The sequence below is a fragment of the Equus caballus genome, chromosome 1 (genome assembly GCF_041296265.1).
Source record: "Equus caballus isolate H_3958 breed thoroughbred chromosome 1, TB-T2T, whole genome shotgun sequence".
NCBI classification, from domain to species: Eukaryota; Metazoa; Chordata; class Mammalia; order Perissodactyla; family Equidae; genus Equus; species Equus caballus.
Genome location: NC_091684.1, coordinates 19,347,437 through 19,375,000, shown reverse-complemented (window position 1 = coordinate 19,375,000; position 27,564 = coordinate 19,347,437). Strand labels below are relative to the sequence as shown.

At 46.3% G+C, this 27,564-nt stretch overlaps 1 protein-coding gene and 1 long non-coding RNA gene across 51 annotated transcripts in view; one reads left to right on the top strand and one right to left on the bottom strand.

Moving 5' to 3' along the window:
- Positions 1–27,564, top strand: part of TCF7L2 (transcription factor 7 like 2) — a 193,227-nt gene that overhangs the window by 154,513 nt on the left and 11,150 nt on the right. For 19 of the 50 annotated variants that reach the window (XM_023639318.2, XM_023639245.2, XM_023639250.2 and 16 more), the window contains 6 exons: positions 13,287–13,419; positions 15,761–15,863; positions 17,821–17,907; positions 23,048–23,173; positions 23,774–23,933; positions 24,338–24,445. In XM_023639318.2, coding sequence (XP_023495086.1) covers positions 13,287–13,419; positions 15,761–15,863; positions 17,821–17,907; positions 23,048–23,173; positions 23,774–23,933; positions 24,338–24,445 — 717 coding nt within the window. Of the gene's footprint in view, positions 1–13,286; positions 13,420–15,760; positions 15,864–17,820; positions 17,908–23,032; positions 23,174–23,773; positions 23,934–24,337; positions 24,446–27,564 lie in introns of all 50 variants that reach the window. The other 31 variants (XM_023639313.2, XM_023639238.2, XM_070220250.1 and 28 more) reach the window with 3 other exon arrangements.
- Positions 3,501–13,549, bottom strand: LOC138915218 (uncharacterized). Its single transcript, XR_011420857.1, has 2 exons — positions 13,396–13,549; positions 3,501–6,942 (listed from the first exon to the last, which is right to left on the bottom strand). It is a non-coding gene; the product is annotated as an uncharacterized lncRNA (long non-coding RNA).

Below are 27,564 nucleotides of genomic sequence, written 5' to 3'. Positions count from 1 at the left end.
ATTTTTCTACTTTCCATATACATTCATCCAAGACCCATTTCTCCTTCCTCCCGTCTCAAACTTCTTTCTTTAAAACAACAAAACAGAACTTTGCTCATGATGTGGACCGTGGTATGTCAACCGGCAGGTCTCCTGGCCTTTTTCCTTTATTTCTTCTGCACATGCTCGTAATTTTATGCTAAAAGGAAAGGAAGCTCTTCGTTTTGTTTTTGTTTTTTTGGTTTGGGGAAGTTTTTTTTCTTTTTAAAAAGAAAACCACAGAACTTTGCAGCCATCGATCACCTTCTGATTTTTTATGAAAATGTGCTAAGCGTAGGTGTACTTCTGACAAATTAGGGTGCCCTGGGGGCCGGGCTGACTCCGAAGGAGCGATGGGACAGAGGTATCCGGAAGCAGTTTCTTAGGAGTTAGTTTGAAGAAATCCATGAGATTTCCCTGTTCTTTTGGAGGAGGAGGAGGAGGTCTGTCTGGAATGTGTTGGCTCATCTTGCTGTTTCCATTTTCCTTGTCTTTTGAGAAAGCCAGAAAATAAATTCCGAGTCAAAGTTGCCCCTTCTCTTTGCTGCACTTTCTAAGTTATTGTTGCTGAGTGATTGGGAGCTGTCCATCAGCCGGGAGGGAACTTGCAGTTTACTTAAGAAATTGCGTGTGTGACAAAGGCAGCTGCCGAGTGTGGTGGTCCCCGTGAATAGAGGGAGGGAAGGCAATTAGGGGGCTGTGTGGCTGGGGCTTTTTACTTGTCAAACTGGAGGCTCATTGCTTTTGTTACCGCCATGTAAAGGGAAATGGCGGGGTTTTGTTTTGGTATTAAGGGCCTTAAAGATTGCTGCCTGACACTTACACAGCAAGGCCGGATAAGTCCAGAAAGAGGGGCCACGGAGCAGTATTTTAAGAAAGAAGAAGAAAATCAAGAATTCTCACTTTTTTGTTATCTTTAAGCCCTTCCAGCCCTTGTTTTTGCTTTTTTTTGGGGGGGGGGGCGGCGAGGGTTATTAACTTGGGTGGTGTATTAACAGATTGCTTAAAGACCAGCATCATGAAAACAGTCCTACGGGTTTGGAGATAAACAACTGGGCAGTTGAGTCAGTAAATTAGAAACATCTCTATGTTCAGTGTCCTGCCGCCAGAAGAAACCAGATCTTTGCCACTGGTCTTGCTTCAAGCAAGACAGGTCCAGGCTCCCATGTGGCAGCCAGGGCTATTTTCTTACCTGCATGCAAATCAGAGTTGTGTGTTTGCTTTTGAAGAGGGTGAAATGATTTAACACTTGGGGTGGTTTCCGAAGGACCGGAAAGGCGTTCTGGCCGAGTTTTGTCCTCTGCAACTTTCTTCTGTCTTGAGCCCCTCCTGGAGCAGCCTCCACTCCCCTCCTTCATGTAAAAGAGGACAATTTCAGGCCTGTGATGCCTGAATCTCTCAACTCCAATTAAGTTAAACCCACACAAATGTACCCGACCCTGGATCCTATGAGAGCCCCGGGAAAAGTAAGTCGGTTCGTGGGGTTCAGGGATAGCTTTCCTCCCATCTCCTTCTCTTTTCTGTTTCCCTCTTCTTCTCCCTCCCTCCCACCCTCTCTCCTTCCCTCTCTCTCATTCTGGGGGAGGGGGGGGGAAGCTGGAAAGCTCATGAAACTCAACCGTCAGATAGCGCGTTAGCTAGCGTTCCGAGAGCTGGCATGCCAGTGAACACAGGAAGCTTACATTCTTCTGCTTCCAGAGAGGTCAGCTGGAAATCTCGCAGGCACAGTCTCTTCCTCTGGAAGGGAAGGAGGGTGTGTACGTGTGGCAGGCAAGGCCCTACCAAGTGTCACTCCCGTGTCACTGTGACAAGAAAATATACTTTCCTCCTCCCTCCCCCTCTCCCATGGCAGCCCTCTCTCTAAGAAATTTGTTTTGAGGGATTTGACAATCTTGCAGATAAAGTGCCTGCCTACCGCACTCGGTTGATCATTCCCTCATGGCTGACCGTAATTTCTTAGCTACTCTTAGCGGTGGCTCGGTCCCCAGTGCCCAAGGTAACGGTGAGGGAGGGGGACTCTGCTTAGGTGCCCTGAGCTGGCTGGGGAAATGGGCCTTCCCCCTTCCTCCACGGATTTTGTAGTGGTCAAGATTAGAAACTAGGAGTTTTTTTTAATTAAAGAAATATATTTTTTAAAATTTATTCTGCAACCGGGTGAACTAGATGACCAGGTTTCTTTTTGTTTTGTTTGCATTTTTTTGTTTTTGTTTTCTCTGTTGTTTTGGTTTTTGAGCGATGTGTGTAGAAGGGGAAGAATTAACAAAATCATCATAGGCCATGTGAGTGAGAACTCCAAGCATTTTGAGTCTACCAGGGCACAAATTTGGAGCCATCTCCATCTTTTTAAGATGCTTTTTTTCAGCTCTTTAAGTGGAAGGAATAAAGGGAGGGGAAGCTGGGAGGAAGAAGAAAAGTGAGAAAAGCAGGAAGAGAGGAGAAAAAAAAAGCTGGCCCAGTCCCATCTTGAAGGTACAGAGAAAGTTTTTTTGAGGTGGAGAGAAAGAAAACCAAAGCTGTTATGTACCCGAGGGACGCGATGTTAGTGGGAATGGAAGATTTGAGTGGGAAGGGAGGCGCGGTGGCCTCCGGGTTCTCTCTCTTCCAGCAGTTGGGCGGTTGGCACCTCAATTTGAATTGCTGGGTGAGTAGTGGAGAGTGTGTGTGTGTGTGTGTGTGTGTGTGTGAGAGTGTTCCTGTCGTTGCTTATGGTCTTGACCATTAAACCTCTATGCTTTTTTTTTTTTTAATAATTTAGACGATGGGAAGGAAAAAACAAAGCAAGAATAAATGGTCAAGTTCAGCTGTGCTCATTCACTCTGTACTTCTCACAGCACTTTTTGGGGGAAGTGGGGAAAGGGTTAAAAAAAAGATGGGGAGGAGAGAAAGCTTGACTTTCATCGCAATCCTTACAGATATATAGCAGACCCGGCACCCCAAGTGTCAGGGAGCTGGAATCTGGAAAGGGGTGGTGGGGTTTGGGATTTCATCTAACACATTGTTTTCCTTCACCCACCAGGGTGGGCTTCACTGGAGGAAGGAGGAGGAAGGATGACACGGCTTCTTAGAGGAGCATACGTTCGAAGCTTGAAACGTTTTTGAGCGATAGGCTTTTGACAGTAGCAGGGCTGGTGTAAACTGTGTATTTTGGTTTCATGCTTCGTGCTAACTTTCTGTTGCTCTGTCTTCAGTGGTATTTATTTTCAATCTCCGAGTTTAGAGGCTGGCCTTTTAGGGCTACCGTCTTGTTTGTGGTGTTTTTGTATTTTCTAAACTTAATATAAAATGTGTTTTGGAAACCTGAGCAAGAGACTGATGACAGCCCCTTGTGCTGTTAATGATTGCGGAGACGGCCCTCCTCTGATGCCAGTTTTGGGCTCCAGATACCTTACACTCTGTTCAACTGTTGGGTCGAATCCTTTGCCGCAGCTGTAAGGGCGTTCTCTTGAATTTGCGGGCGATTCCTTAATCATCTTAATTATTACTTTTATTTTTATTTTTGGTTGAAGGGCCAAACAGAAACATTTGCAGTGGTCAGTCCACTCTTAGATCTGATTTTGGGGGGAAGAAAGAACGACATATATTCCAGACTGTGAGAGTCCTTATGTTTTCAAAATCGTGAATTAAATCCTGTCTTATGAAAACACAAAGCTGTAAATAGTTCTCTAGTTGAGCGTGAAGGAGTGACAGGTGTATGTCTTGGTTGTGTGCACCTTCCTAGTTCAGTCTCCGATGGTATGAACTGTCAAGAACAGTGGGGAGTGGAGTGTGAGCTGGCCTTGCAGGTGTAGTAGTTGCATTGCCACAAATTCCCACCCAGCACAGTCTCCCTTTTCGAGATTCCCGAAAAGTTCCAGGCCTTTGTTTGCTCAAATTACTTGGGTTCCTTAATAGCGGTCCTGCTGCTTTGGTGACATGTAAACCTCCATTCTTGATGTCTTATGAGAAGGGAGCTGCTTTGAAAGGGTCAATTGCTGACTCCAATGATACAGATATTATGATCTTTGTATTGTCACAACAGGATGCTGCATTGGCATTTTCTGGAAGCAACAGAGCCTGCAACCTTATATTCTTAGGGAAACCTCCCCTTGGTGGTTTGGGGTTGATGGGGGGCCTGGCTGAGCTGTGTAACGGAATTCTTTCCTTCTGCAATATTTTGGGATGTGATGAAATCCTAACATGCCCTCCAGATTACATACTTCTGCACACATTGGAAGGTTTTTTTACAATTGAAGTTTGCCTGAGTCTCGGTCCTTCCCTTGTTACCTTAAACTTCCAACTTTTCAGCTTGTGATCAGAGGGAGCAGAAATCGTGTGTGTCCTCCTCGCCCATTACACCTCTGTGTCCTTTTCACGTGCCTCATTTATTGAGGCTGTAGATGTCCGTTAAAGGATGGCCATGTTTGGGACACTAACAAGGCAACGGAGAGCAGAACAATGCAGTTTGCCTTTGAATTCATCTTCCTTTCAGTCTGTCTTCGCTGAATTCCTACGGAACGCAGGGTTGGGCCATTTGTATCTGTTGGGCCACATGAAAACACTCATCCCTCCTCTCGGGTGACCTGCTCTTTTCTAGAAGGGAGAAATGTACCTGTCCTTGAAAGGAAACAGCTGTTCCTTAAGCTCTTATCAGACTCATGTAACAGGCATGAATTTCAAATACCGTCTAGATTCGAAAGTTAGGCACAGGATGTATAAGGAAAGCAAAAGACATTTTTATACAGTTGTTCATTATAAATAAATTAGGAAGGTATATCAGATTTTGTTCATTCCTTCTTTCTTGAAATCCCCAGGATGTAATAGCCATTATGTACTTAAAATTTATTCTAAGTCAAAATTGGTGATTTCCTTTCCATTATATTTAGTAATCCTTAGATTTGGGGTTCTTGTGTTTTGGGGAGACGGCCTGGAAATCATTATATTTTTAAAAGTTGTTTTGAATTTGAGCTTTTGGATTTCTTCATTTGGAGTTAGGTTAGTTTTATTCTTGGCTCTGTTTTGAAAATCTCCTTTTCTAGAAACAGCTGTACCCTCTTACCCAATTCTCAAACATTCTCTGCTAACTCCGACACTTAAGGAGATTGATTATGCTAACGCGAATCATTTAATACCCAAGTAGTAGAGAAATATCTTGCGGGAGGGTGGAAGTCGCAAATTCCTGGAAATCGCTCAGGGGTCAAGTGGCTGATTCTTCATCTCTGAGACCTGGTGGAGAATTAGGACAGTCAGGGGACCCCACTGCGCTGCCGCACCCCCTCGCTGTCCCCCCAAGATGCTGTGGCATGCTCCCGGAGGGAGGCAGGCAGGAAGAAGAAGCTGGGAACTCACTGGTCAGGGGCTAGCCTAGACTGGGCCGGCCAAGAATTAAGCTTGCAAGTGCTTTAAAGGTTAGATGGGGAAAGCACAATGGGATGCTTTCTTTTTATTGGAAAATAAATGAGAATGAGTGGAAATAAATTATGTGTAATGAACTTAACTGGAAGTAATTGTTCAAGAGCCTGTGAAAGCACAGCTTTGCTGGGTCGGGCCTTGGCGGCGGCTCTCACAAAGCCAGGCAGCTGGAGCACATCTTTATTTTCCAGGTTTAAATGATCCCCTTCGTGTGCCCACTCCTCCACCCCAACACCTCCTTCCTACCCCCACCCTCCCCTCCTCTTTTTTGGAGATTAAGAAAAGGTCATTAAGAAGAGTGAATTTGGCCCCCTGGACCCTTAACACTTGGCAATCTGTTTGGTGTGTTACCAGTTGGGTGGTTATACTATAGAACAGGGGGAAAAAAAAAAGGCCAAGGGCTTAGGATGGTTTGAGTTAGTTCTCTGTATATGCATGTATGTGTGAGAGAATTTGGATGGAAATTGACTGCACATTTATTCTCTCCCTGCCTGCCTGTTCAGTCATTTCTCTGCACGAAGAATTTTCATGCCTGTGTGAATCCATGAGAAACTATGAGTCGGCAGAATTTCATAGACAGCAGAAAGAATCTTCTCTCTTCCTCTTCTTGCTGTCCGCATGGATTTGATGTCTACGTGGATTTCATTCGGGGGCTGGGAGGGAGTCAGCCATTCATGATTTATAAAACAAATAAGGAGCACCCTGAGTGTCAGGCTCCCGTGGGTTGTAGAAGCTGTAACTTCGCAGCCTCCTGGGTACACCATTCCTCAGCAGCCTGGCCGGTCATGTAGGCTGGGGGCTGAAGTTGCAGAGTGAGTGTTGCTGACTGCATCTCACAGGCAGATCTCCTCTCTCTCAGCCACCTCATTTCTCCAAGCAAGCCTCGAACCTTGAGAAGCCTTCTCTCTTTTATTTATTATTTTCAACAGGCCATGCTGTAGCTATCAATAGAAGTCTTGTCCAGGGAAACAATGTGTCATTAGCTGGGGGCAAGGCCTTAGACAGAGAGGGGCAACATGTAACCGTGAATGGACCCCAGGCGCTGCACTAGGTGGATCCTAGCTGGCTGGGCTTCTGGAGCTGTGAGAGGAGGGGGCAGTGTGCAATGTCTGAAGAAGCCCCCTCTAGTGGGGGGGTGGAAGTCGCCCTGCCACCCTTTCCCTCTATGTGTGCGGGAGGTTTGCAGGATGGTCACCAGATAAGCTGGCGTGAGCCTTGCATGCAGGCCTGGATTCAGGTTGCTCTGTGTGTCTCCTTGAGGTCATTTGGCACCTGAGTGGTTGCTCATAGTTGGGGTAACGAGTTGTTGAGGCAGGAGGGTTACGTTCGCTGACCATTCCACCACCCTCTAGTTCATAGCCTGAAATAATAGGACTAGTTGAGTCACAAAGGGTTGTTGACGAGTAAGAAGCAGGCCCACCTTTTTCGTCCCTAACCCCTCCTCTCCACCAGGGCTCCACGGTTCCAGTCACGTGCAACATCTATTAACATTTTGCTGGTCGCCATTGGCCTCGGTGCAACCGTAGTAAGCGGCATCTGAAAAAATGCATAAGATGAGCTATAAACCCATTTTTAGTGTAAAACTGGAGTAAACAGTGTCCCTTCCTGATGTCAGTTTCAGACCCTGGGAGGGCTGGTAACGTAAGACCACTGAAGACCTTCCGTATCCACCCCCGGGGAGGGGAGCAGGCTGACAAATGCTCCTCTGTGCTGCTTTTGTTTTACTGTGCTGGGCTGGTAAAGGCACTTTCTGGCCCATTTTTCTTCTGCAGAAAGGGAGAGCAATAGGGGAGTATTGAAGAGGAGGGCCGGCCGAGAGGCCAGGGTTAGCAATAGCTCTATTTGTTTTCAACGTCTGTTGATTAATAGGTTGTGAGGTGAATGGCAAGCTTTCATTCCCTTTGGGTTCCCCACAGTTATGGAAGGTTGAGGGGTTGGGGTTAGAGAAGGGGTGGCAGGGGAATCTAGAAGTGCCTGAATCAATCTTTCACTTGCCAGGTTCCAAATCATGAGCAGCACTGGACGGGTGTGTGGGCACTCGGCGATGAGGGTGGCATGGCCAAGTTGCAGAGTACTGTGCTTAAGGGTTCTCGAGAGGTCAAAGGTCAGCCACAAGGGCACCTCCCTCCCGGCTGCCCCCATCGTGGTTCAATGAATACTTTGGATAGAAAGGCTTTGTGCACTTTGAGGGCCATTAAAGGACCCCCTTTTTTTTTTTTTTTTTTTTTAAATAATTTAACTGTTCAATGCTCAAAACCCATAGAGCTTAATGAACAGAACTGGGGAAGGCTTTGCTTTGGGTAACAGCCATATTTCTCCAGGTAGAAAGCACAAAGCCCTAATGCTTTAAAGTCGGATGAGGATTTGGGTTCCTATTAAATAGATATTGTTTGCTTCATTTAATGGGTTTGGTGTTTTAGCTGACTTTTTCTTTGGTTTCTTGTCAGCTGGAACTGACCACATAGAATGTGTTTTTCTGACCAGAATCCTGCTGGGCCCTGATATTGCTTGTGTCTGTATTTGAGAAACATCCTGTTAAATGTCCTTATCCCCCCACCTCTCATAATTAGCTACGTGCTGTAAAAACCCCTGCTAGAAATACTGAGTGCCCTATGGCAGTAGTGCCCTGGCTGAGGCAGGGAGCCCTGAGCTGCGCCTAATTTGGGGTGGAGAAGGTGGGAGACATTGTTTCCTGAACCTGGTCTAGATTCCAGAGACTGGTAGGTAGGGGTTTGGGAACAGATCCCTCTGTGAGTCCAGAAGCATCAGTACCCAGTTGGGAAGGTTGGCCCAGGCTGAGCTCCTTGAGTGCAGCTCCCCACATCAGCATGCATTGAGCCCCATCTCGGTGCCAGTCTATGCAGACACAGTAGCGGGTGGTGGAGTCAAGAAGGTGAGCGTGTGAGCCCTGGAAACACCACCTTCCCAAGGCCTGTGACCCTGGACAGATGTCCTCACCTGCCTTGTGGAACTAGTAAGAAATGCCAGCAACTTCATAGGTTTGTTGTGGGGCCTTAATAAAGGATGTCCCTCTCAACACAGAGCCGGGGACAGAGCAAGGCTCCGTTAAATGATGGCCGCAGTGAGCTGTGTGCTCTTGGTATGGAGCTTCTGGAGTAGCAGTTGGCCAGTGCTCGTCTCTCTTGTCCTCCCCTCAGATCATCTAGGCCAGGGGTTCCAGGTGCTGATGGTGCTGATGTGTACAGGCAACTGCACCATAGCTCCCTGAACTTATGTGGACTATTTTGTCAATGTTGACTGTTTTTGTGGCTCAGAGATTCCTAGTTTTCGTCATATTCTTAAAAGGTTAAATACCAGTGACTTAGGCTCTGCATGGAGTTTCCATGACCATCCCCCCGCCCCCCGCCAACCTTGAACCTTAGGTAGCTGTCACTGGAGGGTAGTTTTGAAGACATATTTAATACTTAGATAAAGCAGTTCCCTAAAAGCCACCTGGTTTTATGTTGTAGTTGTTGACCTTGAACAATGGACTCTGTAAAAAGGCTAAAGGGCAGGGAGACATGTGTCAGGCTGTTTATCCCACCAGCACCCTCCAGCGTAGATGGTTGCTTTAATTTAGATCTCCTGGGTGCATTTCTGGAAGGTTGTCTGTGTCCCTCCCCCAAGAAAGGTCATTTTTCCATCTGAATTTTCTTAGGCTGGTGTACAGTTTTAACACAATCCTTAGAAAACTCTTTAAAGACGTGGGAGCTGTTCATAGAGAAAAGAGACGTCTAAGAGACATTTCCTCTTGGGGGTGTTTTCTGTTTCGTTTCTGTTGGCTCCTGCGTCAGGGCCCTCACCCTGGTTCTGGAAGGGCCGTGGTCATCACCATCTATTCTTATTTAACTTTCAACTCTTCTGTGGCAGTCTGATTTCTTAGTGTAGTATAAAGTGATGGTGTTTCTCAAAAGAGATAATAAGATATATTTATTAACTGAATATCACATTTTTAAGAAAAGCGTGTGTCTGAGAGGAGAGGTGGCCACAAAACATCCCTATGCTTTTACCCCTTTGCAGTGAGGAGCCCCGTCTGCAGCGTGTTCCGTGTGTGCTCATCATTAGTATTCATTGCACAGTATCTTTCAAAGCTTTGCGTGGCGTGTGCAGCTATGTGCCAGGCCCTGTGCTGAGTACTTTACCGACTTGATCTCTTTTACTTTTCACAACAACCCCATGAGGTAGACACAGTTCTCATCTGGAGTTTGCAGAGACAGAAAGGAGAGTCCGAGAGAGGTTGCACGGCTAGACTGGTGAAGTAGAATTTAAACCCGGGTCTTCCTTGAATTCAGCCTTCACTCTTGGGCCCCGAGTGCATGCCAATGGGCTCTAAAACTGTGTTTAAGGCATTGTTATAATAAAGTATCAGACTGAATGGTTTCGGAAGGCCCACCCAGGTCTGTTCTGTGATTCTGAGTAGACTGCATTTAAAGAGCACAGCCATTTACTGAGATGAATCAGCGAGATTGTCTCCATCCTTCTCTTTTTCTAATGCTGGCACTCACAGTTTGATGGTTCTTACACAGTTTATAAGATGATACTCACCACTCCCATAGGCTGGGCGTTACTTGGGGGACACCAAGTTCTAGAAGACATACACAGTCTTTGTCCTTAAGAAACTTAAAACTGCAGTGCGACCCAGCAATGGGCATGATGGGATTTAGAAAGAAAGGACTGTGGGCTTCTGAGGCTGGAGAGATGGAGGCGTTTTCAAGAAGAACATCCTCCCATCACAAAAGCAATCCAGGTACAGGCAGGTCGGATGGAAGCGCCACTTAGACCTTGGCCTCTGCAGGTGTAACTGTGTTCTCCCTGCTTGCTTGGGAACCAGTCAACCTGGAGAGACATGTGATTGTATCGTTTCCTAGGGACCTTCCTGGCATGCAGTCACCATGAGAAAAGAGAACTGTATCCCTATAGGGCTCCCACCCTCCCCCAAAGCCAGGCAGTGGCAGCTTTAAACCCACCCTGCTCCATGCTTTAGAGTTTTGACTGAACAGGACAAAACCAGTTGGCTAGGCTCAGGTGCACATAATAATACGAGGGTGCTGGCATCCAGAACAGGTGTTCAACTTCCCCTTCGTACATGCAACTAAGAGGAAGAGGGAGAATTAATCTTTAAGTCCTACACCTAGTGGACTGCGCTGTTGCCCAGATTCTGTCTTCATGATTTGCTGGACAAGTGGAGAAAGAATTTCCCCCAAATTTCCTGTTAGTCCTGCTTGGAAGCCAAACGTGGAATTTGTGCTTCTGAACTGCAGACAGAGCCGTGCCATCGGCAGCTTCTCCCTAACAATAAAAATAACAACAATAATAAACCACTATTCCTGTGCTTACCACATGCTAGGTTCTGTGCTAAGCCGTTTCTGTGGATTCTCTTAAGAGCCAGCACTTGATTCATGATCAGGACTTAAGACTCCTAACCTTTGTGCTTGTCTCGGCCTGTGTGGTTCTCTGGTGTAGGGGTCATGGCTGCACAGAAGAGCCGCCCATGGCACTCCCTAGGCAGGCCCAAGATGCCTGGGTCCTGAGCCCAGACCTACTGAATCAGGTCCCTACTGAGAGATTTCCTAGGCCTGGGGGACTGAATTTGTGGTAAGCGTCCTGAGAGACGCTTGCGTCAGCCAGGGGTGAGAATCGCAGGTTTCACTGCCCTCTCCTAGTCCTTCTGCTCTCATCATGGACTTGTCACTTGCTTCCTTCCGTTGCTTGTGGTGGTCCCATTCTCCAGAAGTCCTTCAACGTCCAAGGGACAGTGTTCCCTTCTCTGGGCTGTCGGTGGTTCTTCCGCTCCTCCCACAATTTTTCCATACTTAGTTTAAACTGTCTTTGACTGGTCTGCTTTCTTTCATTTCAGCAAGTGTGTATCTTTCCAACCAAATCGGAAACTTCTGGAAGGCAGCACAGTCATTTTCCTCTCCTCCTAGTGGTCTCCACTCCATCTGATGGTGCCTGTCCCTCTCTCTCCCTCCCTGTCCCTTTCTCTTTTCCCTCTCTACCCCAGCACACAGTGGGAGCTTATTGGTTGGTTATCTTTCAAGTTGTCCCAAATAGAAATGTTCCTCTAAAAGAATCTTCAATATATATCCGGGAGATGCCAGTACTGGCCCTGGGGCCACAGCCCTTCCCTCTGCTGGCCTTGGCCTCGTCCAGACCTTCATGGCTGCTGAGGAATTGTTGCTGGGGCCCAAAAATCCCTCTGCTTTGGTGCTTTTGATTTCAGTTGTTTGATTGCAAAATAACTCACAACATAAGACTCAGAGCGACTAGCTAGCCTCTTTTCTGCGAAAGTGTCCAGTTGTTTATAGGAATCGTTAAATCAGCCTGTTGGAAGTGTGGACTTCTTTTTCTCTAGTTTTTTTTTGGAGCATCTAGGAAGGCTATATTTTTCTTCCCAAGCATACTCATGAAAAAGTTAGAACCACCTTTTAAAGATGCGTTCCCCGCAATTAACTGTGGTAAGAAATACTCTTTCCACGTTATATCCTTTCCTTACCCATTTAAAAAAAAAAAAAACGACAAGAAGAAAAACGGAAAGAGAACTAACTGCTGGTGGTCCCTGAACTCGAGAGGCGCTAGTGGGCAGCACTGGAACCTCACTTCTTTTCTTTGAATGCAATTCCTTTTCCTTGACGTTAATGCAAGTTGTGCCTCCCTAAAAGTAATAAAAGGAAATGAAGACACGTTCTGAAATGAAACTTGACTCTAATCCATTCATCATCTAATACTAGCCTCTTTATCTGCGCTGGTACCTAATCTGGTTAAATGTCCCTGTTGTAGGATTTTAGTGAAAATCCTCTATTGGGAATAGGGTTTTTTGCAATTGGATTACTCGCAGTAAATGGCCCAGTAGTTCGCTTGTTTCAGCTTAATTTTTTCTTTGTGATCTTGCTGGGCTAAGTCATAGCACAGCCCGGTGGAGGGGGGCTGGGGTGGGCTGAGGCTGAGAGTGGGCTTGGGGGAAGGAGAGGAGAATAATTGGGGAAGGTCTGGTCATGGCTACTAGAAGAATCTTAAAATTGATTTTCTTTTTTGCCCTGCTTCTCTCCACCTATCCACCCTTTCCAAAGATGAAAATGCCTGTACTTTGTTTTTGAGAACTGCCCATTTCTAACATGCCTACCTTTTATTAGCCCAATTCATCATCATCCAGTTAATTTATTAGCATTCCCCGATGACTTCCTAATAAAATTCCTAATGAATCAGCCCTGCTGTAATCTGCATAAAATATGCAGGTACTTGCCTGGCAGTTTCTGAGCTTTCTGGTAAAGTTCACACCCTCAACCAGGCCAGGAGTGGAGCTTTTCATCCACACTGTCTGTAAAGGATTGTAGCATGCCCGCTGGTTCTAAGGGGCTGGAGGGCTGGGAGCCAGGGGGTGGTGGATAAGGAGGTTGAGGGGATGGGATTTGGGCCCTGCCAGGTTTCTTGTAACTGAAGGTTTTCCTAGCCGGTCCCCCGTGAAGCCTGCCTGCCTCCTGAAGGTCCCTCCGGTGGGGCCCTGGGGTAGGAGATCCCCCCTACATGCAGGAACACAGTAGGCCTGGGAGATTAAAGTCCCCACATCCGATTTACCTGCCGATGGGAAAAGTGCAAACTCTTGGGCTCCATGATGGGGTTGGTGGTGGAGAAGGTATTTAAAAAGCCAGGCTCAGTGGGGAGGTTAAAACTGAAGCCTACCTTCCCCAGAGCTGTCTTACAGCTATGTGTTATTTTTAAGACATGGACTGGGGCCAGAGCTACGAGCAGAATTGACAGCATCTTACAAAATCAAGGAGGGAGCGCGTGGTCAGGGGAGCCCCTGAGTCCCGAGCTCGGAAGTCTTGGGCTGCTGGGAACTGGCTTGATGATGTGTTTCTCTGTTCTTTTGTTCCCTACAGTCGAACAAAGTGCCGGTTGTGCAGCACCCACACCATGTCCACCCTCTCACGCCTCTTATCACGTACAGCAATGAACACTTCACCCCAGGAAACCCGCCTCCACACTTACCTGCTGATGTAGACCCCAAGACAGGTAAGCCGTGTGCTTGGGTGCCAAGAGAGTGTGCGGTCCTCGGGCCACCGGGAGGCCCTGCTGGGGATGGTGGGGGGAGTTTGGGACTGGCTGGGGCAGTGGTGGAGGAGCTCTTGTTCCTCTCCTGGGTGTTGAAAAGGAAGCTCTATGGGGAGGCCAGTGCCTGGTGAGGGAGTGGTTTCCTTTCCCCTTTGGAGAAGTCCATTCATAGTGCTAAAGATCTTTCTAGAGCTCCACCACCCTTCGAGGGGCTGTGTTGGGAATCTGGCTATGAATCACTCTGTGTAAATTTTCAGGAGTAGCTTCTAACACCAAAGAACTTCGTACAGACATGGAGGCAGTAATAGTTCTGGAGGCATCTCATAGGCACCTTCTCAGCTCCTTGGGTGTATAAAAGCCCTCACAGCTTGGCTTCCCACTGCACGGCTCCCCGAAGCCCTGGTTCCCTTGGCGGCTAAGGGACTCTGGTCAGTGGACAATGACTTATTGATGCAGCTCAAGAGACCACATCACTGGGTTCTGCATTCTCATCACTGATTTATTTGGGTTCTTCCTCCCCTACAATATCCTGGGTATTAGTAAGCCCATTTTACAGATGTGAAAACTGAAGGCCAAGAATGTTTTCTCATTGCATCCTAGAAGGACCGATAGGGTCTCAGGCAGAAGTCGCCACATTATCCTTCAGCCTTGACACCTGTCCCCTCCTTTCCATCCCACGTGCCATTACCTGGTTTTTCCTCAAAAGGGAGAGAGAGAAAGCGGGTTACTTATAGCCCTCCCTACAACAAGATTTAAAACAAGCAGACAGCCACAGCTCGTCGTGGGGCGGTTTTGGGAGAACAGCTAAGGCCAGGCTGGGTGGTGCACTAGCTGGGGTTTCTCTTCCCAGCGAGTTAATTAGAAGGATGGATTTAAAATGGCTATTCCCTGTCACTTTGTCAGGGGGACTTGTTTTGGTGCTGGGCTGAGGTCGTCTGCCTGCTCATGTGGTCTTTGCTGCCCTTGAATGAAGCCACACATTAGCTGGTTTTCACCAGCCTCTGAGCCCCCTTTGTGCTTGTGGGGGATCGAGCCTGGTGCTTGGATGGCTGGAGGAGGCCGCCAGCCGGCCCCAGGCTCGTGAGTGAATGGCAGCATCAACGTCTCATTTAAATAATGGTAGTACAGGGAATAGCTTTTAAATGGTTATCGTAAAACATATGATTAACGTCTGCGGACTGTTTACTTTTCCTCTGCGAACATTCTTTCAAGTGTGCAAATGGCTCGGTGTAGGGTCCAAGCCCAGCTAATCTGTTTGGTTTTTGTAATAGAGAGAAAGCGACGTCTGCATGAAAATGTCACCCAGGGAGGCTTAATTTACAGATTAAAAGCTTCCTGAATGAATTTAGAAAAATGGAATAGTTTTCCTCCACGAACACGCAGCTCGGTCCCTCCAGTGCTGTCTTAATGCTGTGGTATTGTTGTTCTGCTTCCCACTTCAGCCGCGGAGGTCAGTTCCTCTCAGTCACAGTGGCTCCCGGCGCTCTCGCTTTCTAAGAATGGATTGCGGGATGTGCTCTGATGGAATGAAGAAGTGTGCGGTGGCGTGGGCCTTCAGAATCCACTCGTGTGTGCTTGTGAAGGTTCTCAGTCCCCGCCATAGAGCAGTACCCAGTCCGCAGGTGGGGTTCCTTCACGCAGGTGACTCTCCCCTAGAGTTAGGTTCTAGAAGTGAGAACACGAGGCCTCCAGCATCTCCTTGTCTGTTCGGTTCAGATTGTACCTTGGCTAAGATGCTGTGGCATTGGGTGAGTCTCTCCTCCGGCTCCTCTTCTAAGTTGAGGTGGAGACATTCTAGAGGAGTGCACTTTTTTGAAAGAAGGCAAGGGTAACCTTTCTGAAAGCCATAACTCAAAAAGTGTGGGAGGAACCAGAGGAGTAACTCTCAGGCAGGTAAGTCATTAGAATTAAAAGGAGTGAAGAGACACATCATGAGGGCAAAGGGAATTAATGTTACTTGAGCACCTACTATGGGCGAAGACCTTTAGACATTTTTTAAAATTCAAAAAATCACACCAACCACATGAAGCAGAAATACCCAAGATGGCATTTTCGGAGTCCGTCTGCGTTTACCCAGTGTACTGATCCATCTAGAATGAGATAAACTACTTTCTCAAACTGGGGCAGAGGGGTAAGGAGATGAAACTTACCTACGACTCTTATGATCATAATTGTGAAAAGAACCTCGTGCTAGGATTACAGAAAAGCTGTCCCCTTTCACCCTTTCCCTATTCCCATCTCCCAGCAGTTTCTCTTTCCTTCTCTTCCTCCGTTGTACCTAAAATGCTGCTTCTTCTCTCAGGAATCCCACGGCCTCCGCACCCTCCAGATATATCTCCGTATTACCCGCTATCGCCCGGCACCGTAGGACAAATCCCCCATCCGCTAGGATGGTTAGTACCACAGTAAGGAGTTCCATTTTTTAATTTCCTTTTTGTTTCTTACATGGGCATGCTTATTATTTATTCTGTGCATGTATGTGTGTGTTTTAGAAGACAGGGCTAGTGAGGGCGGTCAATGCGGGATGTGGGAAAAATGCTTGCTGAGATGCCCTGTGGGAAAGCAGGAAAGTCAGTAGCCATTCAGATGGATTATGTAGGAAACAGGTTATTGATATTAGCATTCTGAACCCGTGGTCCCCAAAGGCTCTAGGTTCTTCTCTGAACAAAGGTGTCCTTAAGGTACTTTGGGACTTGCTGAAGGCTCTGAGGGCTTCTATCCAGTGAAGCTGATCATGGCTCTTCTGCTGGTGGCACCCCAAACTGGAGTCCTGTCATTGGGTTGAGGCCACAAGTGAGTGGAAACAGGCACAACCTAGTTTTGAAATCCAGTGGGAGTGGTCATCTTCTCTGATGACCCACAGCCCCCAACCCCAACCCAACCATCACTCCTAAGATTGACACCACCAGTGGAAAGTTTTGTGTATTGAGGAGCTCCGTGTTATTCAGCCAGCATCTCTGAGATTCTGCATGTTCAGTGCTTCAGCTAATTATGAGGGGCGGGGGCGGCGCAGCTGGTACCCTCATCCTGAGTGTCAGCCTCAGCTCCTGGCAGCGCCCAGGTCACCACACTGCCTTTTACGATTTGTCTGCCTGTCACTGTGTCTTGCTTTTATAGTACCACCCATTAAACTTCCTTAGACAATTTTTAAAAATGCCTTTTAAAATCAAAGCAGAAAGCCCTTTAATACATGAGCATACCATGTTTGTGTGTGTGTGTGTGCATGCATATAGTATGTGTTTTGCAATTGTATGTTTTTGTGTATATATTTCTCCATGTTTATCGGTGATCTCTACTCTTTAAAAAAACACAGGACAATTTGTTGAATCTTCACAGGAATAAATCCTGGTAAAACTCTACAGTTTGGGTCTTGGGAAAGACACCCTTTTATAGCCTTGAAGACGATACATTTTTGGATCTGGTGGTTCACCCCCCGGTTCTACTCTTATTTCTCTAGTCGAACAGATTCTACACTGTTTTTAAAAAACGTCCGGTGTTATGTAGTAGCTATACCGAATACCAACCCTTGGAGTAGTTTCTGTTTATTTTTTTCCTCCTCAGCTTTGTTTGGGAGGACAGACAGGCCATGAGCTCATGTCCCATTTCTTCTTCAGTAGATGGAGCCATTCCTTAATAGTTCTCAGTCATCACTTGCCCTGTTCAGCTGATGGGGAGAGAGTTGAAGTCTAGATAAAAAGGAATAGCCAACTCAGACAACCCTCTGTCAGAAAAAGTTGTGTGTCTTTCATGAGGATGCTATTTTGCATGTTGCTGTATTTTTTAATTATTGTAATGAGGTGTGATTGTCTATTGGTTACCCACAATTCTTCTTGGGGACTCTCCCCCCGGTAACTCTTGTCAACACTTGTTAATTTGACAAAAGGCTACAAATTAAGCTCTGTTAATTTAATGTTTTCTCACCGAGATCTAAATACCGAAAGAGGCCCAAAGCGCAACTCAAGTCCTTTGATTCACTGCACTTTATTTTGGTATAAATTTACATTCATTATTGTTTTTCTTTGGAAGTGTAGCCCTCAATTAGTGTGATGGCTCCATTAAAGCAAGCGAGACTTCGCCTTTAATTATTACAACAAAACACCTAGTTTCAGCTTGGGGAGAGGGTCTCTATTGACATAAGCAGAGGTTATAAAATTTAATTAGCCATTCCTATCAGATTTATGGCATTCAAATTGTTCTGTGTTTCTTCCCTTTGATCCTTCCTGTACAATCCCCAAGATTTTTGTTCTGATCAAATGAGAATAAAGCTTACTGTGCAGAGAGAACTTTTCCTCCTTCTTCTTTTTCTTTTCCCTACCCCCACCCTCGTTTGCACTCTCTCACTTTGCTCCCCTCTCTTTGTAGGCAAGGTCAGCCAGTGTACCCCATCACGACAGGTGGATTCCGTCACCCTTACCCCACAGCTCTGACTGTCAACGCTTCCATGTCCAGGTGAGTTCCAAGACCTGGGACCTCCACTCAAGCTGTGGGTGACTTCTCAGAAAGTTCTCTGGATTGCTCCCAGGCCATCCAGGCACTGCTGCTATTGTCGTTCTAACGGCGTAAGACCCTTAGAGCATTAGGCTTTGCTCCTAGAAAAATACTGAAAAATGGCCCTGAACTTTTCAGGTAGGTGATATTGAAATGTTGAGGTCAAATTTTTGAGTCCATCAATTGAACAATATTTTTTTAAGAATTTAAGAAGGCAGGAAGAAGCAGTTAGGACACACGGAGCTTTTTAAAGAGTTGTTTCTCTGTTGCCCTATACTGGGTGAGAAGGAAAATGGAGGAGGTAATTTTATTATTACATAAAAGCTCAGGCTCTTCTGCATCAACAAGAAAGGACGCCTCCCTTCCCCCACCCCCAAGCACCCTCCCTACTGTAGCACTGTCTAGTAGAAATAGAAGGTAAGCCACATATGGAATTTCAACTTTTCTAATAGCTGCAATTTTTAAAAGATTAAAAAAAAAAAAACCCAGGGCCAGCCCCATGGCCGTGTGGTTAAGTTTGTGTGTTCCACTTTGGTGGCCCAGGGTTTCGTCAGTTGAGATCCTGAGTGTGGACATGGCACCGCCCATCAGGCCATGCTGAGGCGGCATCCCACATAGCACAACCAGAAGGACCTACAACTAGAATATACAACTATGTACTGGGGGTCTTTGGGGAGAAGAAGAAGAAAAAGAAAAAAAGATTGGCAACAGTTGTTAGCTCAGGTGCCAATCTTTAAAAAAAAGAAATCCAGGTGAAATGATTTTTAGTGATGTATTATTTAACCCAATATAATCAAAATAGTATTCTGACATGTTATTACTGTAAAGCAACTATTAATGAGATTTACATTCTTTGTGTACTTAGTTTTTGATATCTGATGTGTATTTTGTGCTCACAGTGCATCTCAGTTTAGAGTGGCCACATTTCAAGTACCCAATAGCCACATGGGGTTGGTGGCTACCACCTTGCCCTGTGCTACTCTAACTCTTGGAAAGTTAAAAAAAAAATCATGTGCGTGTGTCCATTCATATATCTTTAAGCTTCATATGAGTATATACAACACACACGTATACTCACACTTGTGTACCCAGATCTCTCTAATCCCCGTGTTCCCCTTCTCCTCCCTCTAATGAATCCTGGCTAATTTTTCAGTGACTGCTAGTCTATTTACAAACCGGTTGGTAGCAGTATAAGTAGTCACTAATTGCTCCTAATGATAGTTTTATTTTCTGTTCATCTGATTTTCAGTCAAGTTAATTAAATCGGTGGAGGTTTAGACTTTCCTGATGGGCTGCAACAACGAATCCATTTGGATGATGGCACATAATTAAATTAGCAAGCGTTACACGGCAAGGATGCTGTCCCCCAGCCTCTTCCCCTAATCTCGGTAGCCAACATGGGAACCCAAGACCAGAGGAAGGTTTGGAAAGACAGGCCAAGATACCTCTTTTCTGACTTACAAAAACTGTTTTTTGGTGGGGGAAAGAGTGAGTCACGTTCATTAAGAAAAACAAGCTGTAGCCTAGCTGACATTTGTAATTACGCCATGGGTATCACGTGATGTTAAAGATCTGTTTCCCGTGTGTGAAAGATCATCTCAGTTTCAAAATCTGCACCAGTATTGGCTTGGAGGGAAAATGCCTGTGTTCTCTTCTCCAGCCGGAATAGGAAGGCGATATTCATTACAGAATGTCTTTACAACCTCGCAAAGCATGGGAACGAATGGGGAGTCTCCCAGGAGAGCTGCTTCTGAGCAGCCTATCATCACAGCTCGGCCTCCCTCCGTCCCAGCATTTATATAATGCACCTGATTGCTTTTCTTGTTTGTTTATTTGGTGAATTCCAGAGGTTAAAAGCGGTGAAGTCATCGTTGGGTAGGGATTGGGGTTAAGCTTATCGATTGAATTATCATTAGGAGGTTAGTGGATGATTTATAGGTGGGCAGGGGGTGGAGGAAGGAAGGGAACAGTGGGAGGAAAGGTTAGGGGCTCAAGGTGCAGGTGGGAGGCGGCCGATTCCCCAGGTAGGCCTTATGAAAGGTAGCTAGTTAAAAAGCGTATACAGCAAATTAAATACATTATTGTGGTAATGGGGCGACAGAAGTATAGGTCTATTATACTTATGGCAGTTATAGGGAATGTAGGCAGCTTGCCCTGTTCCAGAACACCCTTTGATATTCATTCTATTCAGCAGCGGGGCCAGGACTTCTCAGAATTAAGTGATGGGTCATTATACTTTAAACACCATGGAGAAGCCTAGATTGGCAATTAAACAGCTCTTGCTGACACTCACTTGTGCCACCCTGTGACCCCCTTTAGATTGAGATGTTGGAGCTCCGGGCCCTCAGCCTGCTAAATTGGCGCAAGGCTCTTCTCCTGACGAGAGCGGGCTCTGAAATCTGCCGGCTTCAAAGGGAGCGAGATCATGTATAAACCATAATGTGGGTGCACCGTGGCTCACAAAAAATAAGGCAGGAAGAGATGAAATGTTACAAGTGCAAGGGGGAAAATGAGAGAATAATGACAAACCTAATGCAACTCAAAGCAGGATTGTTGCACAGGAAAATGCATCCTACTGCTTGTGCATAAAATCAAGGCCGGCAGATGACATCCAGTTAACAGAAACGTGTCAACAGTGAAGTAAAGTGAGAGTGAGTAAGAGAGAAGCCCCTGAGACAGCCAGAAACAAAAATTAGTTGTCCTTAACAAGTTAAGGTTCATCATTATATTCTGGCTTGGAGCCATAAAAGCAGACGGGGGTATATAATGAGCTGCTTAGAATTTTTAGGGTGTTTATTGCATCTCATGAAATAGTTGTCTGCAGAAAGGAATTTAAGTGGAGGTATGCATATAACCTACATACACGGTCTCTTTTTCTGCTATGTGTTTTTTCAGATATATGAATATGTGTGTAGGTATGTGAACTTGGAAGTGTTTTTTCATGGCTGCAATGGAAATTTTTCCCCACCCCAAAATGTACTCAAACTGTGCTGTCTCCCTGTGCTATTTGGTACACACACACACACACATGCATGCATGCACACGTACACAGTGTTTTTCTCTCCTTCATTCCCTCTCTCCCCCCTTTTTTTCTCTCTCCCTCTCATACATCTGTACACATCTTCTCATTCAGCAGGAAAGGAACATATGTATTTGAGGAATGTCAAGCCTTTAAAATTCACAGTAAAAGCTGCCACTCCACCCACCACTTCACCCACGGGCTTCCAAGAACACATGTTCTTAACTTACATTTCCTCAGAGGCCTTCGAGCAGTGGGAAGGAGCAGGGTGTAGCTGGGGAGCCCAAGGGCCTCCCGAGGGTTCGCTTTTCATTTTCTCGAGGAGATGGGGAAGGAGATTGGTTGTTTTTTTTTCCTCTTTCTCTCATGAGAGTTTTCTCTTTTTTTTTTTTTGACACCCCAAAAGGACTTGCATGATTCTTAGTAAAAAATTGTGTCATTATTACCAAACTTTGACACTGGCTTAAATTTGTGAAGGCAGTGGCAGGAGAGGGCCACATCATCATGGAGTTTCTGAGTCAAGTGTCCACTGTGATTCTGGGCCCCCTTCAAAAATCTGCGTTATTCTCTGTTCATCTAGGCAGATTCAGTTAGTACTCTAATGTTTCATCATTTTTCAGGTTAACATTTGCTATTATTTTGGTTAAATGGAAACTATTTTCATCTCCAATCCACTTATGGAAGGAATCTTGTAAATAAATTCAGGTTCCTCTTGAAATAACCGTCACTGGCACCTCCACTTCCCACCCAAATTGCCATCCTAAAGAGCAGGTCATCACTCCTTGGATGGTATGGGCACTGTTTTTGGCTTGGATTTGTTAAGAAAGCAACAGTTGCTTGATCTGAGTTCCCCTCACCTGAACAGCACCTCGTCTGCTCACTTGCATTACCTTCCCAGGTGGGAGCTTGGAGGCTGCCATTTTGTTTTTTGGTGGGGGGCGGGGTTCTCCACTTATCAGCCTCATCCTTCTTCTCCCTACAGTTGTATCTGTTCCTTTAAGAGGAGTGGTTCTCCTCACCCAGTACAAATCATGGTGACTCCAGGCATATCAGGAAATGGGAAGCTGTTTGTCTGATCCAGTTGTCCGTTTACAGATGCACCAAGAGCATTTTGAAATTACCTCTTTTAAGTCCTGGCTAATTTGCATGGTTGGGAAATGCCAATCCAGGGCCTAAATAGTGTTTCAAAGAACTTTTCTAAAAATAAACAGTATTAGAGGAGAAAACACAAACTTTGCTTATCTTTTCTTTATTTACAATTTTGATAATCATTTAGAAAGCCTTTTAATGCATAGGCAGTACATTAAGTAAAAGTAATTTAGGAATCCTAGAATTTTAGAGCAGGAAGGACATACAAATCAAAATGGAAAGCTGCTTTTATGTGTGTGTGTGTATAAAATACTGCTTGTTTTGCCTCTTTCCATAAGAAGATACATACTTATTTAAAACATCTGTGACTTGTGATGAGAACCAGATAGGAAATATTTGGATTTTCCCCATCTTTCTGCCTCCCTCTCTCCCATTCCTGTCAAAACAATGGGGCATGGCAGCAAAGGAAAAATAAAAATTTTATTTCATTCCATCAACAGAATGAGGCCTAATGAGGCATATGCCGCATTGTCAAAAATGTGTGTATACTTCAGCCGTGTTAATATTTTATTTAGCTGTCAATATGCAACAAAAGATTTCACCTTTCAGTCCAGAGCTGATTAGGACTTAGGAAATTGTCTTCTTAGATGCCACTAATAATACCTCAAAACACAAGTGGACGTGTGATTTGTAGCTGGTAGTCCGAGCGTACTTTTCCGCCCAACGACATCAGTTAGATTTGTCTTTTGCTAAAGATGTTAAAAATCGTAATGTCTCACGTCAGTAGCAATAACGAAAGGGCAGATTGGCTTTAATGACATTATGAGAATCATTATGTTTAATTTATCGCTAATTAATGCTGACAGGTTTCATATGCCTTGGGTTGCTTTCATGTGCGTGTTACGTGCTATTTTTTTTTTTAATTGTGTGTACACATCCTTCCCCATTCATTCATTTTGATTCTGACGATTTACACAGCTTTCTGTCTTCCAGGTTCCCTCCCCACATGGTCCCACCACATCATACTCTACACACGACTGGCATTCCCCACCCGGCTATAGTCACGCCAACAGTCAAACAGGAATCTTCTCAGAGCGACGTCGGCTCGCTCCATAGCTCGTAAGTCTCGCTCTTTGGATCGCTTTCTCCTTCACCGCCATGTTTAGCCTGTTGCTGCTGCTGTGGTGGCTGTTGGGTGGGTGACCCTGCCCAAGGTTGGCCGCAGTGTGCGTGACTCTGGCAAACACCAGCTTGGCTGGGCTCTGGACTCTTAGAAAGAGGGAGAAAATGCACAGGGCAGAGTTTCCTGCCTGGCACCCCCAGAGGGGTAGAAGAGATCTATTCTTTCATGTGCTTGGACGCACTGGGATCCGCCACCATTTCCGTGTCCCTAACCCTGTCATCGAACGCTTGGAGCTCTGTGCTGCGGTGGACACGGCCACCATGTGTTTTCCCCTCTGGCTTGGGAAAATTGTGTATTTGTGAAACTTGAGGAAGTGATTACAAAATCTCTCTCTGCCCCCACCCTCCCCACCCCCTCCCCAGGCTGTTTCTGTTCCATTTTCCAGGGTGGAGAAGACCAAAAGTGGAAGCGTGCTTCTCGTTCAGAACTGCTGGGTTTGGGTGCTGAGGAGACAAGGAGATGGGCTGTCTGCTGGGGGGAAGTTGGACCTTGTGATTGCTCATTGGGTTGTGTCTGTGTGTTTTGTCTACATCCAGAAAGCATCAGGACTCCAAAAAGGAAGAAGAAAAGAAGAAGCCCCACATAAAGAAACCTCTTAACGCGTTCATGTTGTATATGAAGGAAATGAGAGCAAAGGTCGTCGCTGAGTGCACGTTGAAAGAAAGCGCGGCCATCAACCAGATCCTGGGGCGAAGGGTAGGTGGCTGCCTCAGTGGGAGAAGAGGGGGATGAACGGACTAGGACACCGTGGGTGGGGTGGCAGAATGTCCCCGACCCCCTTTGTTTGGAGAGTCCTTTCGCCTCAGCCACATTCTGACTCCCCACTGGCCTTCGTGGAGTCAGGACTGGTAACTCCACATTCTGGTGTTGTTCAGAACAGCCACAGCCATCATCTTGCCTCACCCCCAGAGACAGAGCAAGTGATAGAATGACACAGATGACAAATCGGGTTTGACTGAGCACTCCTGTTAGTGCCAGGACCCCTAAACCGTCAGTATCGGCAGATTGTAGCATTTCTGATGGAAGCATCAGTCATCCCGCAGCCTCTGTGTAGTTCATGACATTTTTGCATGTCTCTCCCCTGCTTGTGTCCCCTCCAGTGGCATGCCCTGTCCAGAGAAGAGCAAGCAAAATACTACGAGCTGGCCCGGAAGGAGCGACAGCTTCACATGCAGCTGTATCCCGGCTGGTCCGCACGGGATAACTATGTAGGTGGATCATTTTTCTCAGAACTAGAGTCTGTAGAGATGGGTTGGATGTCCATCTGGATAAAGGAAACGCAACCTGCCAACTTGAGTCAGCCTCAGGACCATTCAGTGTGGCCACTCCTGGGACCATTAGCATCTCGCCTGAGCTCCATTTTGGAGGGTCTTGTCTTGGCCTCCAGTATGGCTCCATCAGTGTGCAATAGTTCTTTAGGGAGGAGGGGGGGAGGCTGGTGTTCTGGTGTTCCAGCTTGGGACCCATGGAGTTGTTGTGGGCTGTCCACACCTTCTTGCCCATTTGACTGAAGAGACATGGTTTTGGGATACACTCAGTGGGGCTTCTTTGCTTCTCAGTAGTTGTCCATGGGGTGGTCTTACAGGGAAGACCAGTGGGTAGGGGCAGAGGAAGAGAGTTTAATTCCTCACAGGTCTTCCAGTGGGGCCTTCACTCTTAAGAGGGAAAAACAAAACAATTGCCTTCTGCTGTGGTGCAGTAGAAGTTGGAAGCCTAGTTCACTCTGAGAGGGGCATGATGGAAGTAGCCAGTGAAAGTCTTCCTTTAGGATGGAGGAAATGACTTGGGGCCCAGCAAGGGGAGGAGAGGGTGTGTGTGGTGTGTTTGTGCCATGTGGTGTGTGTGTGTTCCTGGACTCTGTGTTGGCTGCAGGATTTGCCTGATTTCCTCTCCTGGGTTTGAAGAAACACTGTAGGGTGTTGTTAGTGATCACAGTGGTTGTGACACCCACGATTCCTCTCCTCCCACAACCTGGCTCTCCTCTGGGGACCTCTGTCCCCTGTCACTGTTACTTTGTCTGCATTTTGCCCAGGAGCTCGAGTGCTGAGCTCACTCTCCTCTCTAGATGGATGCAGTGTCTCTTATTTTGTCTGATGCTTTATTACATGGCATTGGGTTTTATGAAGTGATTTTCACCATCCACTCTTTGGGGGAGAAACAAAACTTGTCTTAATGTCAACAACAGGCTTCTCCTCCTGTTTCTTGTCCGTGGCTTGGAGCCCTGGAAGATTCTTTTACCGATCAGTGCTCCCTGACTGAGCTCTCCCATGGACGACATCCGTGGTGAAGGAGCTCTCTATGTATGTGGGTTGAGATCCATTCAATTATTGCTGATTGCCAACTTCCCGTGCACACGGTATTGTGGGGATTCAGAGTTAAATGAGATGGAATCGTTCTCAGAACTTGTTTTACTCTCATCTCTTTAAACATGTGCTTGCTGGGTGCTCTTTGCCACGTGGATGAGGAAAAATGAACAGAGACTGTTGAGCTGGACTCCCACGTGTTCATCATGGCCCCCACCCGTCTCCCTCTGGGTCCCACTGCCCTTCGCTGGCAGCATTAGGCTGTGTTCCTCCTGGGAGCTGAAACCGGCATTAGTGCCAGTGCCTCTCAGTGGCACGTTTGCTGTGCTCCGAGCCCTTGTCGCTCACAGATGGGCATGCTCAGGGTCTTAACTGCTGGGACCTTTGCGTTTGTCCTCAGCGTGTGTGCGGTGGGGAAGCCTTTCTTCTGGAGCTGAAAGGAAGAGGATGAGAAAGTTAATGCTCTCCCACAGGCTCACCGCTCCCCCCACCTGACCTCGAGGTGGAGCTTTCCAGCAGCAGGCAAGCTCTACAGCCTCCACACGTACAACCATCTCATTTCAGGACAGCTGCTCTCCTGGTTTTGGGTCAGAAGTTCTTAGAGTTCATCTCCAGTTTCTACCTGCAACAGATCCAATTCTTTGAGTAATCTAGAATGGTACCACAGAGAGGAATTCAGCTCGTCTATAGATATCATATCCCCACTAGACATTTTGGGTCATAGTAGGGCCTTCATGTACAGCTGTGCAGGGCATGCAGTGCACAACTCTAGGATGTGCCGTTTACACTGTAGTCTGTGTGCACAGTGCCCTCTGGAGTTGTGCAGGGTGAAATGTCCACAAAGGTACAAGGTCGACTTTGTGATAGCTTCAAAAGAAGGCTGCAGTTGACTTGCCTGAGAGTCAGTTAGACCAAATATTGCCTGAGGCTTTCTGTGAAGTGCTTTCTAGGTTTCAGAAGGTCCACGAGGCACTTGAAATGACTAGCTCGTTCAGAAGGATTTTGTTCTGATAGGGGAACTCCTGCTAAGACTTGAGAGAAAGTTTAGAGGTGATCTGAATTTGGGGCTCCAGGAGCTTTCTCTCTTATAAAGGGATGTGTCAGAGTCCCTTCTTGATGGCTATTACAGATGGGTGTGAACACACATGCACACACTCCTTCCTTCCGTGCCCCCAGGAAACAGTCTATGGAGCAAGAACCAGGTTGAAGTTTTTATGGATTTGATTGTGGTGGAAACTTGTCAGTATTTTTTTTAACTGACTTGACATAGGAGCTTCTATAAAATTTACTTTGGGTCATTGTAAAGTCCAAAAGGTTCTTCTAGAGAAAGTTTTCTGAACTAACCTCATGCCTCTTTCACATTGCTACTTTTCCAACCACGTGGTGACAGAAGCCTTTCCATCGCTACCTTTGCACAATAGAATTGAGTAAAGCAGTCACATTGAGGTTGTTGGACTTGGCGCTTTCTGGAGCACAAGAGAAAACATTTTGGTCCCATAGTGCAGTCTCTAACCCCTGTCATTGTATTAGAACATTATTTCCTTTCCAGTTCTTCTAATTAGGTAAAGGAGGTAAATCCTAGATCATTTGCTCATCTTGAGTTTTTTCCCCTTCCCCCCATGTGTTAGGTCTTTTCTTTCGTTACATTTAAAGAGAGAATGGGGTGGCCACCTCCTGGGGATGCATCTCCATCTTCCCTAAATAGTATTTATCAAGTTTCTTGTCCTCTTCTGATTGAAACACAGTCCCTGGCCTCGAGAAGCCTGTAGTCTAAATGCTCATTTTCTCCATCATGAACATCTCAGTTATGTAGCCTAAACTGACGGCTTGCCATGGGGAGCGGAATTTCCAGCTGCCTTTCAGAATACGTCGCAGGAGGTTGGAATAAGGGAAGCCGTGTTAACGGTGACCGAGAGGCCCTCAGGTGTGCAGATGAAGTCGAAGCATTTCTCTGCCCAGTTGAGTTTTTACTTTGGGCTCCTACATAAACTGAAACCAGACCCCCCTGCCCGTCCTATGATGGC